General features: G+C 56.9%; 2 protein-coding genes across 11 annotated transcripts in view; one reads left to right on the forward strand and one right to left on the reverse strand.

The window, feature by feature from the left end:
- Nucleotides 1-15427, forward strand: part of Ppt2 (palmitoyl-protein thioesterase 2) — a 21124-nt gene continuing 5697 nt past the window's right edge. Inside the window, exons 1-7 of one of the 10 annotated variants that reach the window (XM_060369073.1) lie at nucleotides 1-18; nucleotides 11510-11700; nucleotides 11895-12048; nucleotides 12541-12636; nucleotides 12722-12829; nucleotides 14401-14484; nucleotides 14580-14664. In XM_060369073.1, the coding sequence (XP_060225056.1) occupies nucleotides 11518-11700; nucleotides 11895-12048; nucleotides 12541-12636; nucleotides 12722-12829; nucleotides 14401-14484; nucleotides 14580-14664 (710 nt within the window). In that variant the 5' untranslated portion in view covers nucleotides 1-18; nucleotides 11510-11517. Of the gene's footprint in view, nucleotides 19-7929; nucleotides 7950-10300; nucleotides 10430-10461; nucleotides 10600-11074; nucleotides 11344-11384; nucleotides 11406-11491; nucleotides 11701-11894; nucleotides 12049-12540; nucleotides 12637-12721; nucleotides 12830-14400; nucleotides 14485-14579; nucleotides 14665-15427 lie in introns of those variants that run through there. The other 9 variants (XM_060369072.1, XM_021663068.2, XM_021663069.2 and 6 more) reach the window with 9 other exon arrangements.
- Nucleotides 5802-9110, reverse strand: Prrt1 (proline rich transmembrane protein 1). The gene is given in 5 exon segments (XM_021663061.2): nucleotides 5802-6804; nucleotides 6926-7111; nucleotides 7705-8013; nucleotides 8015-8244; nucleotides 8945-9110. Coding segments are annotated over 5 exon segments (921 nt in total). The 5' UTR covers nucleotides 8964-9110; the 3' UTR covers nucleotides 5802-6627.

Genomic DNA, 15427 nt, shown 5'->3' on the forward strand with positions numbered 1-15427 from the left:
GTGCACAGCAAGACACAGGTAAGATGCTGGGGAATGCGCTTGTCTGCTTCGGGAGCAGAAACTCCTCTGCAGGAAGTCGCCCTGGCTGAAGCACCCTCTGGAGTCTCCCCGGGGGGTCTCTGGGGCGACTCCCAGCCTCGGATGCTCTTTGGAATCCCCTGGGAGATCACAGCATTGACATTTGAGCCTCCCCACCGATATCCTGATTCCATTGCCCCAGGATGTCACCTGAGTTTTGGGCTTTAAAAATAACGACACCCCCCCCCCCCAGTCAGGTATGGTGGCTCACACCTATAATCCCAGAGCTCTGGGAGACAGAGACAAGAGGATCTCTGTGTGCTGGGGGACAGCCTGGTTTACAAAGTGAATCCAGGGCAGCCGAGACTACACAGAGAAACCCTGTCTCAGGAAAACAAATAAACACCTCTCCATCCCAGCATCCTAACGTGTAGCCAGCTGGGAGAACCATCACACCACAAAATGCCCAGGACTGCTTGGGCACCCACCGCTGTAATCCAACCCAGAGGACACAGAAAGCCCTGAGGTGGGGAGGGGTGAACTGACTGGGGCTTTGAAGAACAGGAAAAACTGTCCACGCGCAGAAGCATGTTGGAGAAAGCCTAGGGGTGGCCTAGATCTCGGAAGTGGTCCAGAGCCTAGAGGAGGCCAACGACTCATGATTGATGCCTGGCAGAGGCTGGAGACGCACGCCTGAGACTTAGGTGCTGCTGGCTAAACACCCAGGGTGGGAAGGACGAGGGACCAGTCTGGTTGAAAACTGGGTTGAACAGGAGCAGAGGGCTGCCTAAGCTATGAGGGAGTGTGCAGACAGACTGTGGTTGGGAAATAACTGGATACGCCATTAACAGTCTGCAAGTGCTTCCGCCGTGCAGCAGACTAAACCCAGGGCCCTGAAACAGGCCTGCTGATGTAGTGGTACCGTGCAAGACTCCCATCCTTGCAGCCTGGGTGCTAGGTTTTTAGACAGGCTATGGGGCTGCAAGGCAGAGGCAGGCAGAGCTCTGAGTCTGAGGCCATCCTGGCATCAGAGGGAGTTCCGGGACAGCCAGGAACATGGAGGGACACGGAGAGTCCCTGCCTCCAAAAATCAAATCAAACCGACCAAGTACTGAGCAGTCTGGAATTTGGTTTCTCTAAAAAACACAGAAATATCATAAGAATGTTTTTTATTTTAGTCCCAGGCGCGGGGCTGCGGGGCTGCCTTGCAGCAGCTGATCGGCCTTTGCCTCGCGCTCTGGCAGAGGCACGGTTTCACCAGCTGCAGATAGTTCCTGTGGCTGCATGACGTTTGGAATCCAGGGAAATTTTCAGAGAGTATAAATGCTAGAGCCCCCAAGAGGTGGGGTTGATGGTGGCTGGTCGTTCGGGGTTGTTGATTGAAGTTCGGTAGTAGTTGTGCTGAAAGAAGAAAGTAGATTCAAGGCCCTTTATCCCTCTCTCCTGTCTCTCTCTGCTCTCTCTCTCTCCTATCTAGTGCTAGTGGATGCAAACGGGGCTGGGAAAAAGAAGAACCCACTAAGTCACAAAGACCAGCTTCACTAGGGACTTGTGCAACATGGGTTGGCTAGTCTGTGGATGAGCCCCCCTCTCCCCCACTTTTTATCTTGAGGCAGGGTTTCACTAGTTGTTTAAGGTGATCCTGAGGTGGCTTTGTAACTCAGACACGCCTTTAACAGTCGCTGTTACTGTGTGCGTGTGCTTCCCGCACCAAGTGTGTGGAGATCACTTTGAGGCAAGGTCTCTCTCTCCAGTCTGCTATGCTGCCTGTTCTGGGCTAGTTGGTCTGGAACCTTCCGGGTGATCCTCCTGTCTCCACCTCCTCTCCCACAAGAAGAGTCCTGAGATTGGAGCTACGCGTCATCACACAGTTGTTTGTTTTTTTAACATAGGATCAAAGCCAGGCAGTCAGGCTGACGTGGTGAGTGCTCTCTCAGCAGCCCCAGACAGGCCTTGAACTCAGAACGATAAACCTGGCTCTCCCTCGTTGCAGGATGTTCGATCACACCGCGAACCCTGAGACTGTGTTGTTTACTGGAAAAACCTGTTTCTAGTTGTGGCTCAGCCCCTGCACACCCCTTTAATCCAAGAGCTTTCTGCTTGAATATTGTAAACAGGATTAAATAAAGTCAACCATAGGTCAGAAGGCAGGGCAGGGCTGGAGAGATGGCTCACAGGTTAAGAATGCAGGCTGTTCTTCCAAAGGTCCTGAGTTCAGTTCCTAGCAATCACATGGTGGCTCACAACCATCTATAGTGAGATCTGGTGTGCTGATGTATATGCAGGCAGAGTACTGTATAATAAATACATCTTTAAAAAAAAAGATGGCAGAACAAACAACCAGTTAACAGGGAGTGAACATAGGGGAGAAAACCACAGCGAGTGAGAGAGAGTCAGGAGGACGGATAGATGACAGGAAGTAGAAGGGAGGGACATTCAGTTTGAGAGTTTTTGGAGATAGTGTGGCGAAAGAGCCTTCTTTACGGGACACTGGCTGAGGAGGAAGGTCAGCTGGGTGCTTTCCCTGCCTCTCTGAGCTAGCAGGTTTCCACCCAGGATCTGGCTCCTGAGCCTTCGATTGGGAGTTTGTTAAAAAAACAACACTCCCCCTCACCCCTGCCGCCCCAATGTGCTAGGACTAAAGGCTTGCACCATGCCAGGCAGGCCTTAAACTCATGATCCGCTTTCCTCAGAGGACTACAGACCCAGCCTCTGAGTCCTTTCATTTCTCTCTCCACCTCTTTGGCTGTTGTAGCTGGGTGGCAGAGCACCTGCCTAGCGTTCCTGAGGCCTTGGATGGACCCTAGAGACGGCCAGGCGGAACTCCTCAGATCAAGCTATGGTCCCTTCTGTACAGCGGCTCTGTGGCTAGCTTTTAGCTTTTTTTGTTGTCCTGGCCATCTAGAACTCACTCTGAAAAGGAGGCTGCCCTGGAACTCACAGAGATTCCCCTGCCTCCTGAGTACTGGGACCAAAGGTGTGCACCACCACACCCAGCCAGGCCCCTGACTGTAGGGTAGAGGGATCTTCTGGGGAAGCTGTTGCAATAATCCAGCTTGAAGCAATGTTTCTGGCAAGGGCCGGCGAAGGGTTAGAGTGAGGCATACTGTCTGTGCTCCACAGCACATCTTGATACAGCGGGCACAAGATGGGTAAGGAGGTGTGGCTGGGGTGCCATCAGTGGGGTTAAGGAAGCATGGTGGAACAGCTTCACCGAGTTGACTTGGGACCAAATGGATGAGGATGCCTTGTGGCACGGTCCCTGTCTGTGAGGGAGCACAGCTGGCTTCTGGAGGAAGGTGAGGGGTTGTGTTGGAAAGGGCTTGAGTCAGAGGCTTGCCGTGGTTGACATGCAGCTCCTGGGAAAGGGTTTGCTTAGCACACCAGGAGCTGGGTTAATTCCCAGAACTAAAAAGATTAAACAAACCAGAAAGGTGCGATAGTGCATGCTTATAATCCCAGCACTCTGGAGGCAAAGGCAGGTGGTGTGAGTTCAAGGCCATCCTGGTCTGCAAAGCTGAGTTCAAGGTCAACTAGGGCTCTACAGAGAAACCCTGTGTCAAAACAAAAACACACAAACCAAGACCAAACCAACTTCCCCCACAACCAACCAACCAACCAAAAACACAAAACAAAACAAATCCCAAAAGCCAAAACAACAACAGAAAAAGAATAAACAGAATTCCTAGCTTGGTAGTAGAGCTAGGACTGTAATCCTGGAACTTTGGTGAGTGGCTGGCTGCAGGTGGAGACAGCATGGTCGCAAGTCTGAAGGAAGTACTGTGGCCTCTGTCTCCGCAGATAGCTAGATGGATGGAGGTGATGGCTGTGTTAAGTGAATGAGATTTCTTTTCTCTCTCTTTCTTTCTTTCTTTCTTTCTTTCTTCCTTCCTTCCTTCCTTCCTTCCTTCCTTTCTTTCTTTCTTTCTTTCTTTCTTTCTTTCTTTCTTTCTTTCTTTCTTTCTTTCTTTCTTTCTTTCTTTCTTTCTTTCTTTCTTTTTCTTTTTCGAGTCTATACACCAGGCTGGCCTCAAATGCAGAGATCCTCCTGGCTCTGGCTAAAGGTGAGCGCCACCACCAGGCAGTAGTTGAGATTTCTTGGAAAACAAGAATGAAATCTAGAGACAGGCAGCTGGGGAAGTGGAGAAGGGAAGAATTACCAAGGCGTGCTTGTGGAGGACACAGCACATCCCTGAGCCGGGAGGTGCAGAAACAGGTGTGCTCAGGCAAGGTGACACACAGCTGTCCTCCAGGCCCTGGGGAGGCTGAGGCAGTACTTCAGAAGTTCAAGGTCATCTTCAGGTACACAGTGAGTTTAACTGGGCTGTAGGAGACACCGTCTCAAGTATTTAAAGGAGTAAATGAATAATGGGTGGGAGAGGGTGGGCAGGCAGACAGACACAAAAAGGCTGGCAGACAGACACAAGCGAACATTTTAAAAACATCACTAATTTTCTGCAATGTAATCACTGGCTATTTGAGATTCTAGCAGCGCCAGGAACGGAAGTGCATTTCAGGGAGACAGGAAAGAGTGGGTTTGAAAAAGATAGTCACACACAGACAATTGTCATAGCAGCATTTTCCAACTCAGGAGGAAAGCTGGTCAGGGGACAAGGAAAGCGATGCTGCCTGTGGCACCCTTCAGAAGCCTTGGTGGAGAGGCCGCTCCGGGGTCATGAACTTGCTGCTCCTTCTGAGGACCTGGGTTTGGGTCCCAGCACCCACAGCAGATGGTTCAGGGCTACCTGTAACTCCAGCTGCAGTGTATCCACAGGCCTCTGTGGGCTTTGTACACACACACCCACAAGAACAGACATGTAACTAGCACACTTAAATAAAAATAAAATAAATCTCTAAGAAAAACAACTATTGCTAGCCAAGACACCTTAGGCCTGAAATGTCCCAAGAGGAACCTGTGATATACGCCCCCCCCGCCCCCACCTCAGTGCAGGGTTTTCTGTCTGGATTTGGGGTCACGGCCTGGCCTGCGCGTGTCCCTAGCCACCCTGTGCATCATGGCCACGTCTGAAAGGACAAAGCCGGAGTGACATCCTGCTCTGTGTGTGTGCAGTGAGGCGAGCCGGCTCTGCTTGATCCCTGCTCACAGAAGGCCTCTCTGCTGGCCCAGGGTCAGCTAGGGCGAGACTACAGGCGCTGCTGCCAGCCGTCCACCCGGGTTCCCTCGGCTCTCTGCTCCTCTCCTGAGCTTGTCCAGGCCCAGGCCAGCAACGCTGTGGGCAGGTGGAGCTCCTCCCCCGCCCCGGTCACCCATCCTTGATCAGCTTCCTGACTGTGCTCTGCCATCTTCTTCCTTCTTGCCTCCCCAAGACGCCCCTCCCCGGAGCCCTAAGCCCAGCCTAGACGGGAAGGAGAAGCGGGTTGGGAGGCCCACTGAGAATGAACGAGGCTGGGGTCGGGAACCCCACTGAGAATGCCACTCCAGGTCTTCTCCGTCTAGTCCCTTCTCTCCAGACAGGGTTTAGTGTGGTCCACGCTGCCTTCTAACTCGCTGTAAAGCAGCGTGTGGCTTTGAACTCCTGACTCTCCTCCCAGGTGCCGGGGCTACAGAACTACGGCAAGTCTGGCTCGGGGAGCGGAACGGGGGACCCCCGACCCTCTTTTCTCTGCTGGCATGGGAAACTATCTCCTCCCGCTTCTGTCTCTGCTGGTGGCACTCCCTTCTTCCTCCCAGGGGAGTTAAAAAAGAAAAAAAAAACAACCCATAAAATGAAGGGCGCGGAACGCCGGGGTGTTCGCTGAGCTGTGGACCTTGGAACTGCGGGTGATGAATCCACTACAATGTCTTTAATGCCGTCTTTCGGGAGTCCACACACACGCACACACAGATCAGAACAAGTCTAGGGCAGAAGGGAGCGGGGAGCGCTGGCTCCCTCCCTGCACCCGGATTCCCTTCTGCCTCCCTGCCCAGGGGTTGGCACAGGTGGAAAGGGTATTTACATGGCAGGGACTTGGTTCTCTTTCCAGGGCGAGGGGTACTAAACCAGGAACTTCCCACGTCTCACTCCAAAAGCAACACGACGGGAAGTTCTGTAATTAGCAAGAAAATAGGCAGAGACCCGGGTGGAGAACGAGAAAAATCCGCAACTGGCAAAAATCCGAGCCAGAGATGGGGTGTAGTTCTCCTGGGGGTGGGGGGAGCCCGTTTTGGGAGGGGAGGAGGAGGAGTCCGTCCGTCTGTGGGCTGGGCCTGGATCCCCAAACCCAATCACCCCGCGAGGAAGAAAAGAAGGCGGAGCCTGCCGACCTGGAGGCGGGGTTTTGAGGGAGTTGGGCGGAGCCCGTAGAGAAGGCGGGGTTCGGGGAACAGAATCCCCGCAGGGAAGCCGCCAGCAGGAGAGCTCCTCCCCCGGGCGCTGCACTGGGGTGGGTGGGGAGCCGGGGCGACCGGAGACGCGGGGTTGGCACGGGTGCCGCCGGGAATGTGGGCTTGGAGGGGTTCCTGAGGAACTGAGCGTACTCGCTGGGCCAGACGTCCCGCGGGGGCGGAGCGTGTGATGTCTGGGGGTCCGGCGGCGCCTCGGGAGGAGGCGCGGGGCGGCTGGGAGGTTGGGGAGCGCTTCGTGGGGCCGACGCGGGGAGGCTGTCTTTTTAGGGATCCCAGTAGTTCTCGTGGTGCTGAGCGGCGATGATTATGACTACAGTGAGGATGGTGCAGAGCACCATGGCTGCGATGCCCACGGCCAGAGAGATGAAGGAGAAATTCCGGGCCTCCCGGGAGGCGATCTCAGCGGACACCATGTCTCCTCGGGCCAAGGCCGTGCGCACCTACCCGGGAGGGGGCGGGCGGGGTCAGAAAGCCACTGCTGCCCACCCGCCACAGCACGCGCCCAGAATGCCCCGGGCTCTGAACCCCGCTCAGCCCCAGCTTTCCCTTCCCGCCCCGCACCTGCACGGCCTTGAAGATGGCGATGATGCCAGTGGGCCAGAAGCAGCAGATGGTGGTCAGCACAGCGATGGGCATGTAGTCGTGCGGCGGGCGCCTGGGCTCCAACAGAGCCAGTCCTGGACCCTGCGGCGGCGGGGGCAGAGGGGACGTCACTCCGGGACCCCCGGGGGTCCCGCCTGCGTAGGGCTGTGGGAAGGACAGGGGGGAAAGGGACGTTACGCCTACACTCCCGGTGCTTGCCAGCGGTTGGCCAGTTGGCAGAGAGGTTTTGAGAACATGAGTCCAAGGTTTACGGGGAGGAAAGTCAACGCACTGAGCTTTCCTGACAGTGAAATCGGCCCAGCCCCCCTCATTGTGTCATTAACCCATATTCCTGTAAATGCCCACACTGTCTTACAGGGAATGGCTTATGGGTCTGCTCTGCCCTTCTGTTCCTGTTTCCATCCTCCTTGGCACCCCCCGGCCCAGGCTTCGGCCCTGCTCTAACCCTGGCTTCCCAGGTCCCTTTTCTTCCTCTCCCTCCAAGAGGTTTCCTTCTTTCAGACCTCCTCTTGACTGACTTCTGAACCGCCCAAGCCTTGACCTTTGACCCCACAGGCACCCTCCCCCCAACCAGGTCCACCACCTTCCCACCCCAGCCCCTTCCCTCTCTCCTCTTCTGCCCAGGGCTTGTTACCCGGTCGGCCTGGCTCTGTTTCTCTCTCCCAGCTTCCCGTTTGTCCCCGTTGCGTCTGCCTCCCCGGGCTCCCAGGTCCTGCCAACCCCCGCACCACACTCACCGTGCCGACCGGATACACCGGAACATAAGCAGTGCAGGGCTGCAGCTGCAGCGGGTAGCCCGGCGCCACGTAGCCCCCCAGCGGCAACGTGCCCACCGCCCCCGCGTGCGTGGGCACCACGAAGCCCGGGGCTTGGGCCGTCGGGGCTGGCGCTGGCGGGGGCGGGGCGGCGGCCGCAGGCGGGGGCGGGGGAAGTGGGCCCTCGAAGCGAGTCTCCTGCAGATAAGGGTCGGGTGGCATGCGGGGTAAGGTAGCACAGCCGGGCGGTGGACCCCCAGCGGCGGGGCCGGGCGGCGCGTGGTGGGGGGGGCCGCGGGAGCGTGGCGGAGGACGAGGCCCCGCGCTGAGCGCTGGCCGCGGCAGAGGCCAGGCCACCTGCCCCCAGGCGCGGGAGGGTGGCCGTGCCGGACTGGTGGTAGTGGTGGTGGTGGTGGTGGTGTGAGGAGGGCGCCGTCTGTGGGGGCGGGAGGGGGGGCTCGGCCGGAGGCTGGGGGGCATTGTAGGGCGGCGGGGAAGTGTGAGGAACGGAGTCTGGAAGGCCTGGTCATGGAAAAGCCGAGGAGCGGATAAGGGGAGAGAGAAGACAGCAGAGTTCAGAAGGTTAAGAATCAACAGACAGCTGAGAGGTGGAGAAATAGCGAGGGAGAGACAGGACATCTCCCATTTTGGGGTCAGGGAAGGGGTGCACCTAGGCCACCTGCCCCCAGTCTAGTTTTGCCTCACAACTCCTCCCCAGCCTTCAGCCACACTCCCTCAGCCCGGGCTGCCCCCCCCCCCCAGCTGCCCCTCGTCCTGCGCATGTGGCCCTGTGTCACTTTCTTGCAGTGGAGTTGCCTGCGAACCTCATGGCCTCTGTTAAGGTCCATGAAACAGTCTTGTGGGACCAGGCATGGCGGCTCCCGCCTGTAATCCTAATCTGATCAAGTCTCCGTTATTCTCCCCGTGGGTGTCTCCATGCCAGTGAACCAGTCCGTCTGTCACTCCCAGTGATGATGTCCTGATGTCCCTGCAGTACCTGGCTGGGCCTCACCGCCCCCCCCCCCATGTTGTTGACAAGGCACAGAGGCTGACTGACCCGAAGACAGGAAAAGAAGGACGGGATGTGGAAAGAGGAGGGGGGAGGGGGTATGAATGGAGAGAGAGGGTCAAAGAAGGGGATTAGGGCAAGTGGGGGTTAGACTGGAGGTGATGGAGGCGGCTGGAGGGGAGGTTTTTACTGGTTTTTATTTTTTATTTTTACCTGACTTTTCCGAGGACATGTCTGCAATCGCTGGGACAGGGTCTCAGAAGCTGGAGTCAGGACCCCCTGGCTGCTGGCGCAGGAGTCTGGGTCCGGGATGGCGCAGCCGGCGGCGGCAGCGCGGCGGCGATGGTGGCGGCAGCAGCGCAGAGATGGAGAGATGAAGACAGTGTCGGAGGGGGGGGGGCAGAGGGAGAGTGGTGAGGGGGGGAGCTTAAAGGGACCGAGGCGGGAGGGGGAGCGCTTCGGAAGTCTCCCCCACTCTGTCTCTCTCTGCTCTGGACCACCTCTCTCCTCCTCTCACCCCAGCATCCAAGCCCCCAGTTTAGGCTCCCTTGGAGTTGTCATGGAAACCGGAGGCAAGACCAGGCAAGGCGGGTGGGACTAAGAGAGGGAAGGAGGGAGAGAGAACTCTCCAGAGCCTCTCCCGCAAAGACTCGCTGTAGTGGTTATATTGTGGGAGGAAGCCAGCTCAGTGGATTTACCACACTTATCTCCGGACCTCGGTCCCCCGACCCTGCTCACCCAAGGGGCTCTTTCCTCAGTTTCCCTCAGAACTTCCTGCAAGCTAGCTCTAGGACAACCAGGTGTGAGAGAGAACTGTATAAGCTAGGATCTGAGGGGGTCTGAGGAGGCCCTCAGGTATAGTGGGGGCCTGCCCGCCCCACAGTTAAGGGGGAAGCTCGGAGCTGTCCTCTGAAGATGGCTGAGGAACTGGAGAGAAAGCACAGGCACCTTCTTTCTCCAGGGTTAAGAGGCCAAAGTGCTTTAGCAGAGGGGAGCAGGATGGACTTGCTTATTTTTGACAGGCAGGTTTGGAAGGGCATGCTTTGGTGGGGCTGGAGAATTCTTGGGCCGGTCAGCGTTCATGTCCATTTCTTACAGTGGCCCCTGTCCTCCCCGCCTCCTGCCCCGAGACAGACCCCCTCGGATGTCAACCCGAGGCACAGCGGTGACTTCAGGTCTTTTTATTTTAATTTGGCTCCGTGGAAGGCGTGGTGGGGAGGTGGGGTGAGGATGGACTGTCTACAGAAGGTCCTTCCCCTCAGGACAAGGCCCTCCGGTGGCGTCCTGGAGAGCAGTCCCCCGGCTTGAGCCCTTCCCAGCTCTGAGAACATTTCACTCCGCAGCCTCACACCACACCGGTGCTTCCGGTTTTTCAAGCGTGGATGGATCAGGCAGAATCCCGAAAGCATCCCTCCCACACCACCTTCACCACACGCTTCTGGTTTTATTGAGACATGAGTTTAGACTGCGCGAAGACCTGAAGCATGCTCAGAAATCCTGGAAACTTATTCAACTGCTAAGGCAGAGCCTTTCGAGATACAGGCCATCCCCGGGCACCCAGGCGCTAGCAGGGGTCATGGGTAGGCCGAGCGGGTGCCAGCGCTGAAGTCTGGCTGCCGTCTGGCTCCCGAGGCAGGTTCTGTGTCGCCGCAGATTGTCGGGGTCGCCTAGGGTTGAAAGACTGGAGGAATTGCTGTGGTGAGTCCTTGCCCCGCCCAGGGGCCCACACCCATGTAAGGTGGGTCGCGAACGCGGAGATAAAAGTAGGGCCGGAGAAAGTGGGTCAGGCTGCACTTCACTCGAGAGGCCTGGAGGACTCTCGGCGTCTCCGGAGACAGGGCGTAACACGCACTTCAAAGTGAAGAGTTGTAAGGCGCTGATCCGGGGCAGGAGGGCAGGCGGGAGCGGGCGGGGGGCGCTCCGGCCGCCTTCGGCCCCGCACGCTGGCCTGCGGCAAGCCTGGTCCGGCTAGACCCGGCGAGCGGCTGCGCTGACCTCCCCTCGCACCTTCTCTTGGGACCAGAAATTCGGGCTCTGCCGAGGAGCCAGACAGCCCGGGCTGGGAAGTGGGGCGCAACGAGGAGGGGAAGTTGGACCCCTGAAGGGCCGGACGCGGCTGAGCCCCAGAAAGCCCTCTTTAGATACCCAGGACTACTTTCTCTGCGGTTGCAGCTCCCCACCCGCCTCAATGGATCGCTCCGCCTCGTTCCTCCCCAGCTCCTTGGGTGCAATGGAACGTTCCATTGCCTCCCCGGTCCGCGGCCGCGTTGCAGGGGACGCTCGCCCTGTTGCCAGGGAAAGCCCCGGACGTGACGGCTTTGCGCGACCCCGAGCAGCCCTCCCCACTCCCCTCCGTCGTTCCCACTGCGCGCTCTCCTGGTCCCGTTTCCCCTCCCACCCCGTGGACTTCAGACTGGGTACAAGTAAACAGCTGGAGGAGCGAAGCCTCCAGACCCAGGCCAGGTGGGAGTTTCCACTCTCCGTGGGGCCTGGGCTGCTGCTGTGGGGCCTTTGCAGAGCCCAGAGTTGTGCATGGCCGAGGTGATGCTTAAGGAAGATCCTGGGCCTAGGGGACCAAGTCCCGTGAGCGTCAAGTTGGGGCGGGACTTAGGGTGAGCATTGGTGTCTGGAGCATTGGTGTCTTAGGGGGTGTGTTTGTGCCGAGCGAACCCGAGTAAGTAAAAGCGGGCCGTAAGGCTCAGGGGTAGGAGCCGAGGCCGGAGGGCGGCTCGCCGTGAGCCCGTTTGCTTTCCTTCACAGCTCCTCGTTCCTTCTCAGGTGGGAGCATGCCGGGGCTGCGGAGGCACAGGCTTCCTTCCGCGTGGACTTTGCTCCTCCTGCCGTTCCTGTGGCTGCTCATGCCCGCGGCCCCCGCACCCCACCGCGGGTCCTACAAGCCGGTGATCGTGGTGCATGGGCTGTTTGACAGTTCCTACAGCTTCCGCCACCTGCTGGACTATATCAATGAGGTCTGTCAGGGGACACCGGCCTCGGGGTGTTGGAACAGCTACACTGGCTGGGGGAGGAAGCGCGGGACTGCCCCTCCAGGCCAGGACTTAAGGGGAGAGCTGGGGGGCAGGGGCTCCTTCCAGCAAGCAAGCGCAGCAAAACGCACGTGCCTCCGCCGTCCAACCCCAGTGGCTGCATTGCCCCCTTCCCACAGACGCACCCCGGGACTGTGGTGACAGTGCTTGATCTCTTCGATGGCAGAGAGAGCTTGCGGCCGCTGTGGGAGCAGGTGCAGGGCTTCCGAGAGGCTGTGGTCCCCATCATGGAAAAGGCCCCCGAAGGGGTGCACCTCCTGTGCTACTCCCAGGGTAGGCAACACCCTCCTAACCCCCAAACCCTGTCCGCTGCAAAGACGCTTGCGTTGCTCTGCTCAGAGCCCTAGCGAATGAGCGCTGGTGTTTGATCCTACCCGCTCTTGTCTTCATCCTGCGGGGCCTGGACGGGAGGGAGGCGTCCTTCCGTCCTCGTTGCCCATGGTTCTCTTGGATTTGGGGATTTAGAGAACAGCTAAGAGCATATCCCTTTGGTCAGAGGCCTAGAGGCTCTTAGCATGCTTCTATCACATGATATGTGACCTGTTGGCACAGAGTGTGTCTGAGGCCTTGGATTCCAGTCTTTTACGTTCACTTTTCTGAGAGACAGGGACAAGGGTCACTCCAGTGCCTGTCCTCTCCCCCCCTCTCTCTCTCTCTCTGTTTTCCAAGACAGAGTTTCTCTGTGTAGCCTTGGCTGTCCCGCACCCTCTTTGTAGACCCGCCTGGCCTGGAGACTCACAGAGCTCTGCCTGCCTCTGCCCGCAGGGGGCCTGGTGTGCCGAGCCTTGTTGTCTGTCATGGACGACCACAACGTGGATTCTTTCATCTCTCTCTCCTCCCCGCAGATGGGGCAGTATGGAGGTGAGTGGGCGCCGTGGGTTCCGTGGAAGGCAGGCTGCCCGGGGCTTGGGGGCTGAGGCCGCCTTGGCACGCCTTTTCTTTTCAGACACAGACTATTTGAAGTGGCTCTTCCCTACGTCCATGCGGTCTAACCTTTATCGGGTCTGCTACAGCCCTTGGGGCCAGGAATTTTCCATCTGCAACTACTGGCACGGTGAGTTGGGGGGGGGGGGGCCGCCGATCCCACCTCTGCCATAACCAAAGTAACAGCTTCCATCTACGGAACACTTCTCAGACGTCCAGGACGTGGCGCGCACCAGGACGTGGCGCGCACGCCACCCGGTTGCCTCAGAGAGTGTAGTCTCATGCAGAAATTTCTGTAGAAATAATTAATTATCATTATTGTTCGTCTCTCTCCTGCGCCTGCTTGCTTGCATAAGCACGTATGTGGAGGTCAGAGGACAACTTTCAGGAGTCCGTTGTCTCCGCCATAGTGGGTCATAGGCCGTGTGAGTGAGTGAGTGACCCATGTCCGGATAAAGCATTATTTACGGAAGCAGGTAACAGGCTGGATTTGGTCCGTTAGGGTCCAACCTCTGCTACAGTGCAGGTGACAGTGGAAGCCGGGGCCGGATTAGGGGTTGAAGCTGCTGAGTGATCTTGGGTACCTTTCTTGGCTCTCTGAGACTCAGTCTCCTTCTCCAGAGTAATACAGCATATACCTTGTGAAGGGGTTGGAATGATTCCAGCAGTGAGAGTAACTGTTAGTCACTGACTCCTACAGGGAAGCAGATAGAGTGCCTCCTGGGGTCACGGATGGTGCGTGAATTTTACCCCAGTGCTTTGGTTTGAAGCCAGCCTGTGTTATAGAGGAGTCCCACGGCAGGCAGGACTAAACAGACCGTGTCTCAAAAATCAAACAGAGCAAATCGACAAACTCCACAAGTGTGTCCCAGCGTGTGGCAGTTATTCTCCTGTTGTGTGGTTGGATGGCTAGCTTTTAGATTTGTGTGTGCATTCTATGTACACGCGTGTCTGCATGTCCACCTGCACACCAGAAGAGGGCGGCAGACAGTTGGGACGTGGGCGCTGGGACCTGAACTCACGACCTTCAGAAGAGCAGTGATTGCCCTCTTTAAGATTTACTTGTTTTTACATACATACATGAGTGCTCTGTCTGCATGTGCACTGCGGGTCAGAAGTCATCAGATCCCAGCGTAGACAGATGGTTGTGAGCCACCATGTGGGTGCTGGGGATTGAATTCTGGGATTGCGGACAGAGCTCTTGACCACAGAGCGTCTCTCCAGCCCCAGTCTTTACTCTTCCTGTTGTCTCTTGACTGACCATGCTGCCTCTGGTCTGCCCCCCCCCGTGTGTTTCCCCCTTTCTTTTAATTTTTAATGAGTGTCTTATCTGCATATATGTGCACCACATACATTCCAGTTTCCTGTGGAGGCCAGAAAAGGGCATTGGATCCCCTGGACTGGAGTTAGTTGTGAGCCAGTGTGGGTGCTGAGAATTGAACCAGAGTCCTGGAAGAGCAGCTGATGCTCTTCACGACTGGGCCAGCCCTCCAGCCCCCTGGAACTCTGTATGTAGCCAAGGATGACTTTGAACTTCTGATCCTTGTGTCGTAACATCCTGACTGCTAGGATTACAGGTGTGTGTCACCTGTGCCCAGTTCACTGGGGCCTGGGGTCAAAAGCAGGGCATGCTAGGCAGTGACTCCCAGCTGAGCTACGTCCCCAGCCCCTGGCTGTCTTCCTAACTGCTGTTTGCCTCAGATCCTCACCATGATGACTTGTACCTCAACGCCAGCAGCTTTCTGGCCCTCATCAACAGGGAGAGAGACCACCCCAATGCCACTGGTAAGATCCCCACCCCCACCTGTGTCCCCTCGCCTGCTTCTAGCTAAACCTGGCCTGATCCCTGTGGCTGACTCCGTGTCTTCCCGTCTCTACAGCGTGGCGGAAGAACTTCCTTCGAGTGGGCCATGTGGTGCTGATTGGGGGTCCTGATGATGGAGTGATCACTCCCTGGCAGTCTAGGTAAGAGGGATTACAAAGGCTGAAGCCCGGCCGTCCAGCCCCCACCAGTCTTACCTCCCAAGCCTGGCCTGTAGTGCCCCTACAGCAGACTTTTTAGAGAAGGAGGCCCGGTGTGCGGCCCAGGATTGGCTGCCGAGCCAATGCCTTTGTCTCCCAAGGGACAGGCATTATTAGCACATCCATGTCTCCCTCTTCTTTTTGGCAAGGCTGGGATCAGACCCAGGGACTTGCACACACTAGGCAAGTGCTCTCCGTACTTGCCCCTTGTAGAAATGTTTGAGCCCCGGAGTTCCGGATGAGTGTGGGCTAGAAAATGAGATTGCTTCACCAAAACACCAGAAAAAACCTGACATATTTAATCCCAGCACTCAGGAGGAGGAGGAAGGTGGGTCTCTGTTTGTTTCTCGTGATCTAAAACCCACCGCTGCCACCAAGCAAGCAAGCAAGCAAGCAAGCAAGAAACTGGTATAAAAAGTCTTTCAATTTTGGCAGCTGGAGATGTGGCTCAGCTGGTAGAGTGCTTGCGTAGCGTGCCCTCCCCCTCCCCAACCCCAACACACACACACACACACACACACTTCACTCACCAGGGCCACAGAGAGAGGATCCGAAGTTCAAGGTCATCCTTGGACTATATTAGTCCAGCCTGGGCTACATTTGAAACCCAGTTTCAAATACCACGCACAAACATCCATACAGAAATAATTTTGAAGTTATCACAGATTCTTAGGAGGTTGCTGAGAAGGTTTATCAAGGTCCTGTG

The sequence above is a fragment of the Meriones unguiculatus genome, chromosome 16 (assembly GCF_030254825.1).
Source record: "Meriones unguiculatus strain TT.TT164.6M chromosome 16, Bangor_MerUng_6.1, whole genome shotgun sequence".
Lineage (NCBI taxonomy): Eukaryota > Metazoa > Chordata > Mammalia > Rodentia > Muridae > Meriones > Meriones unguiculatus.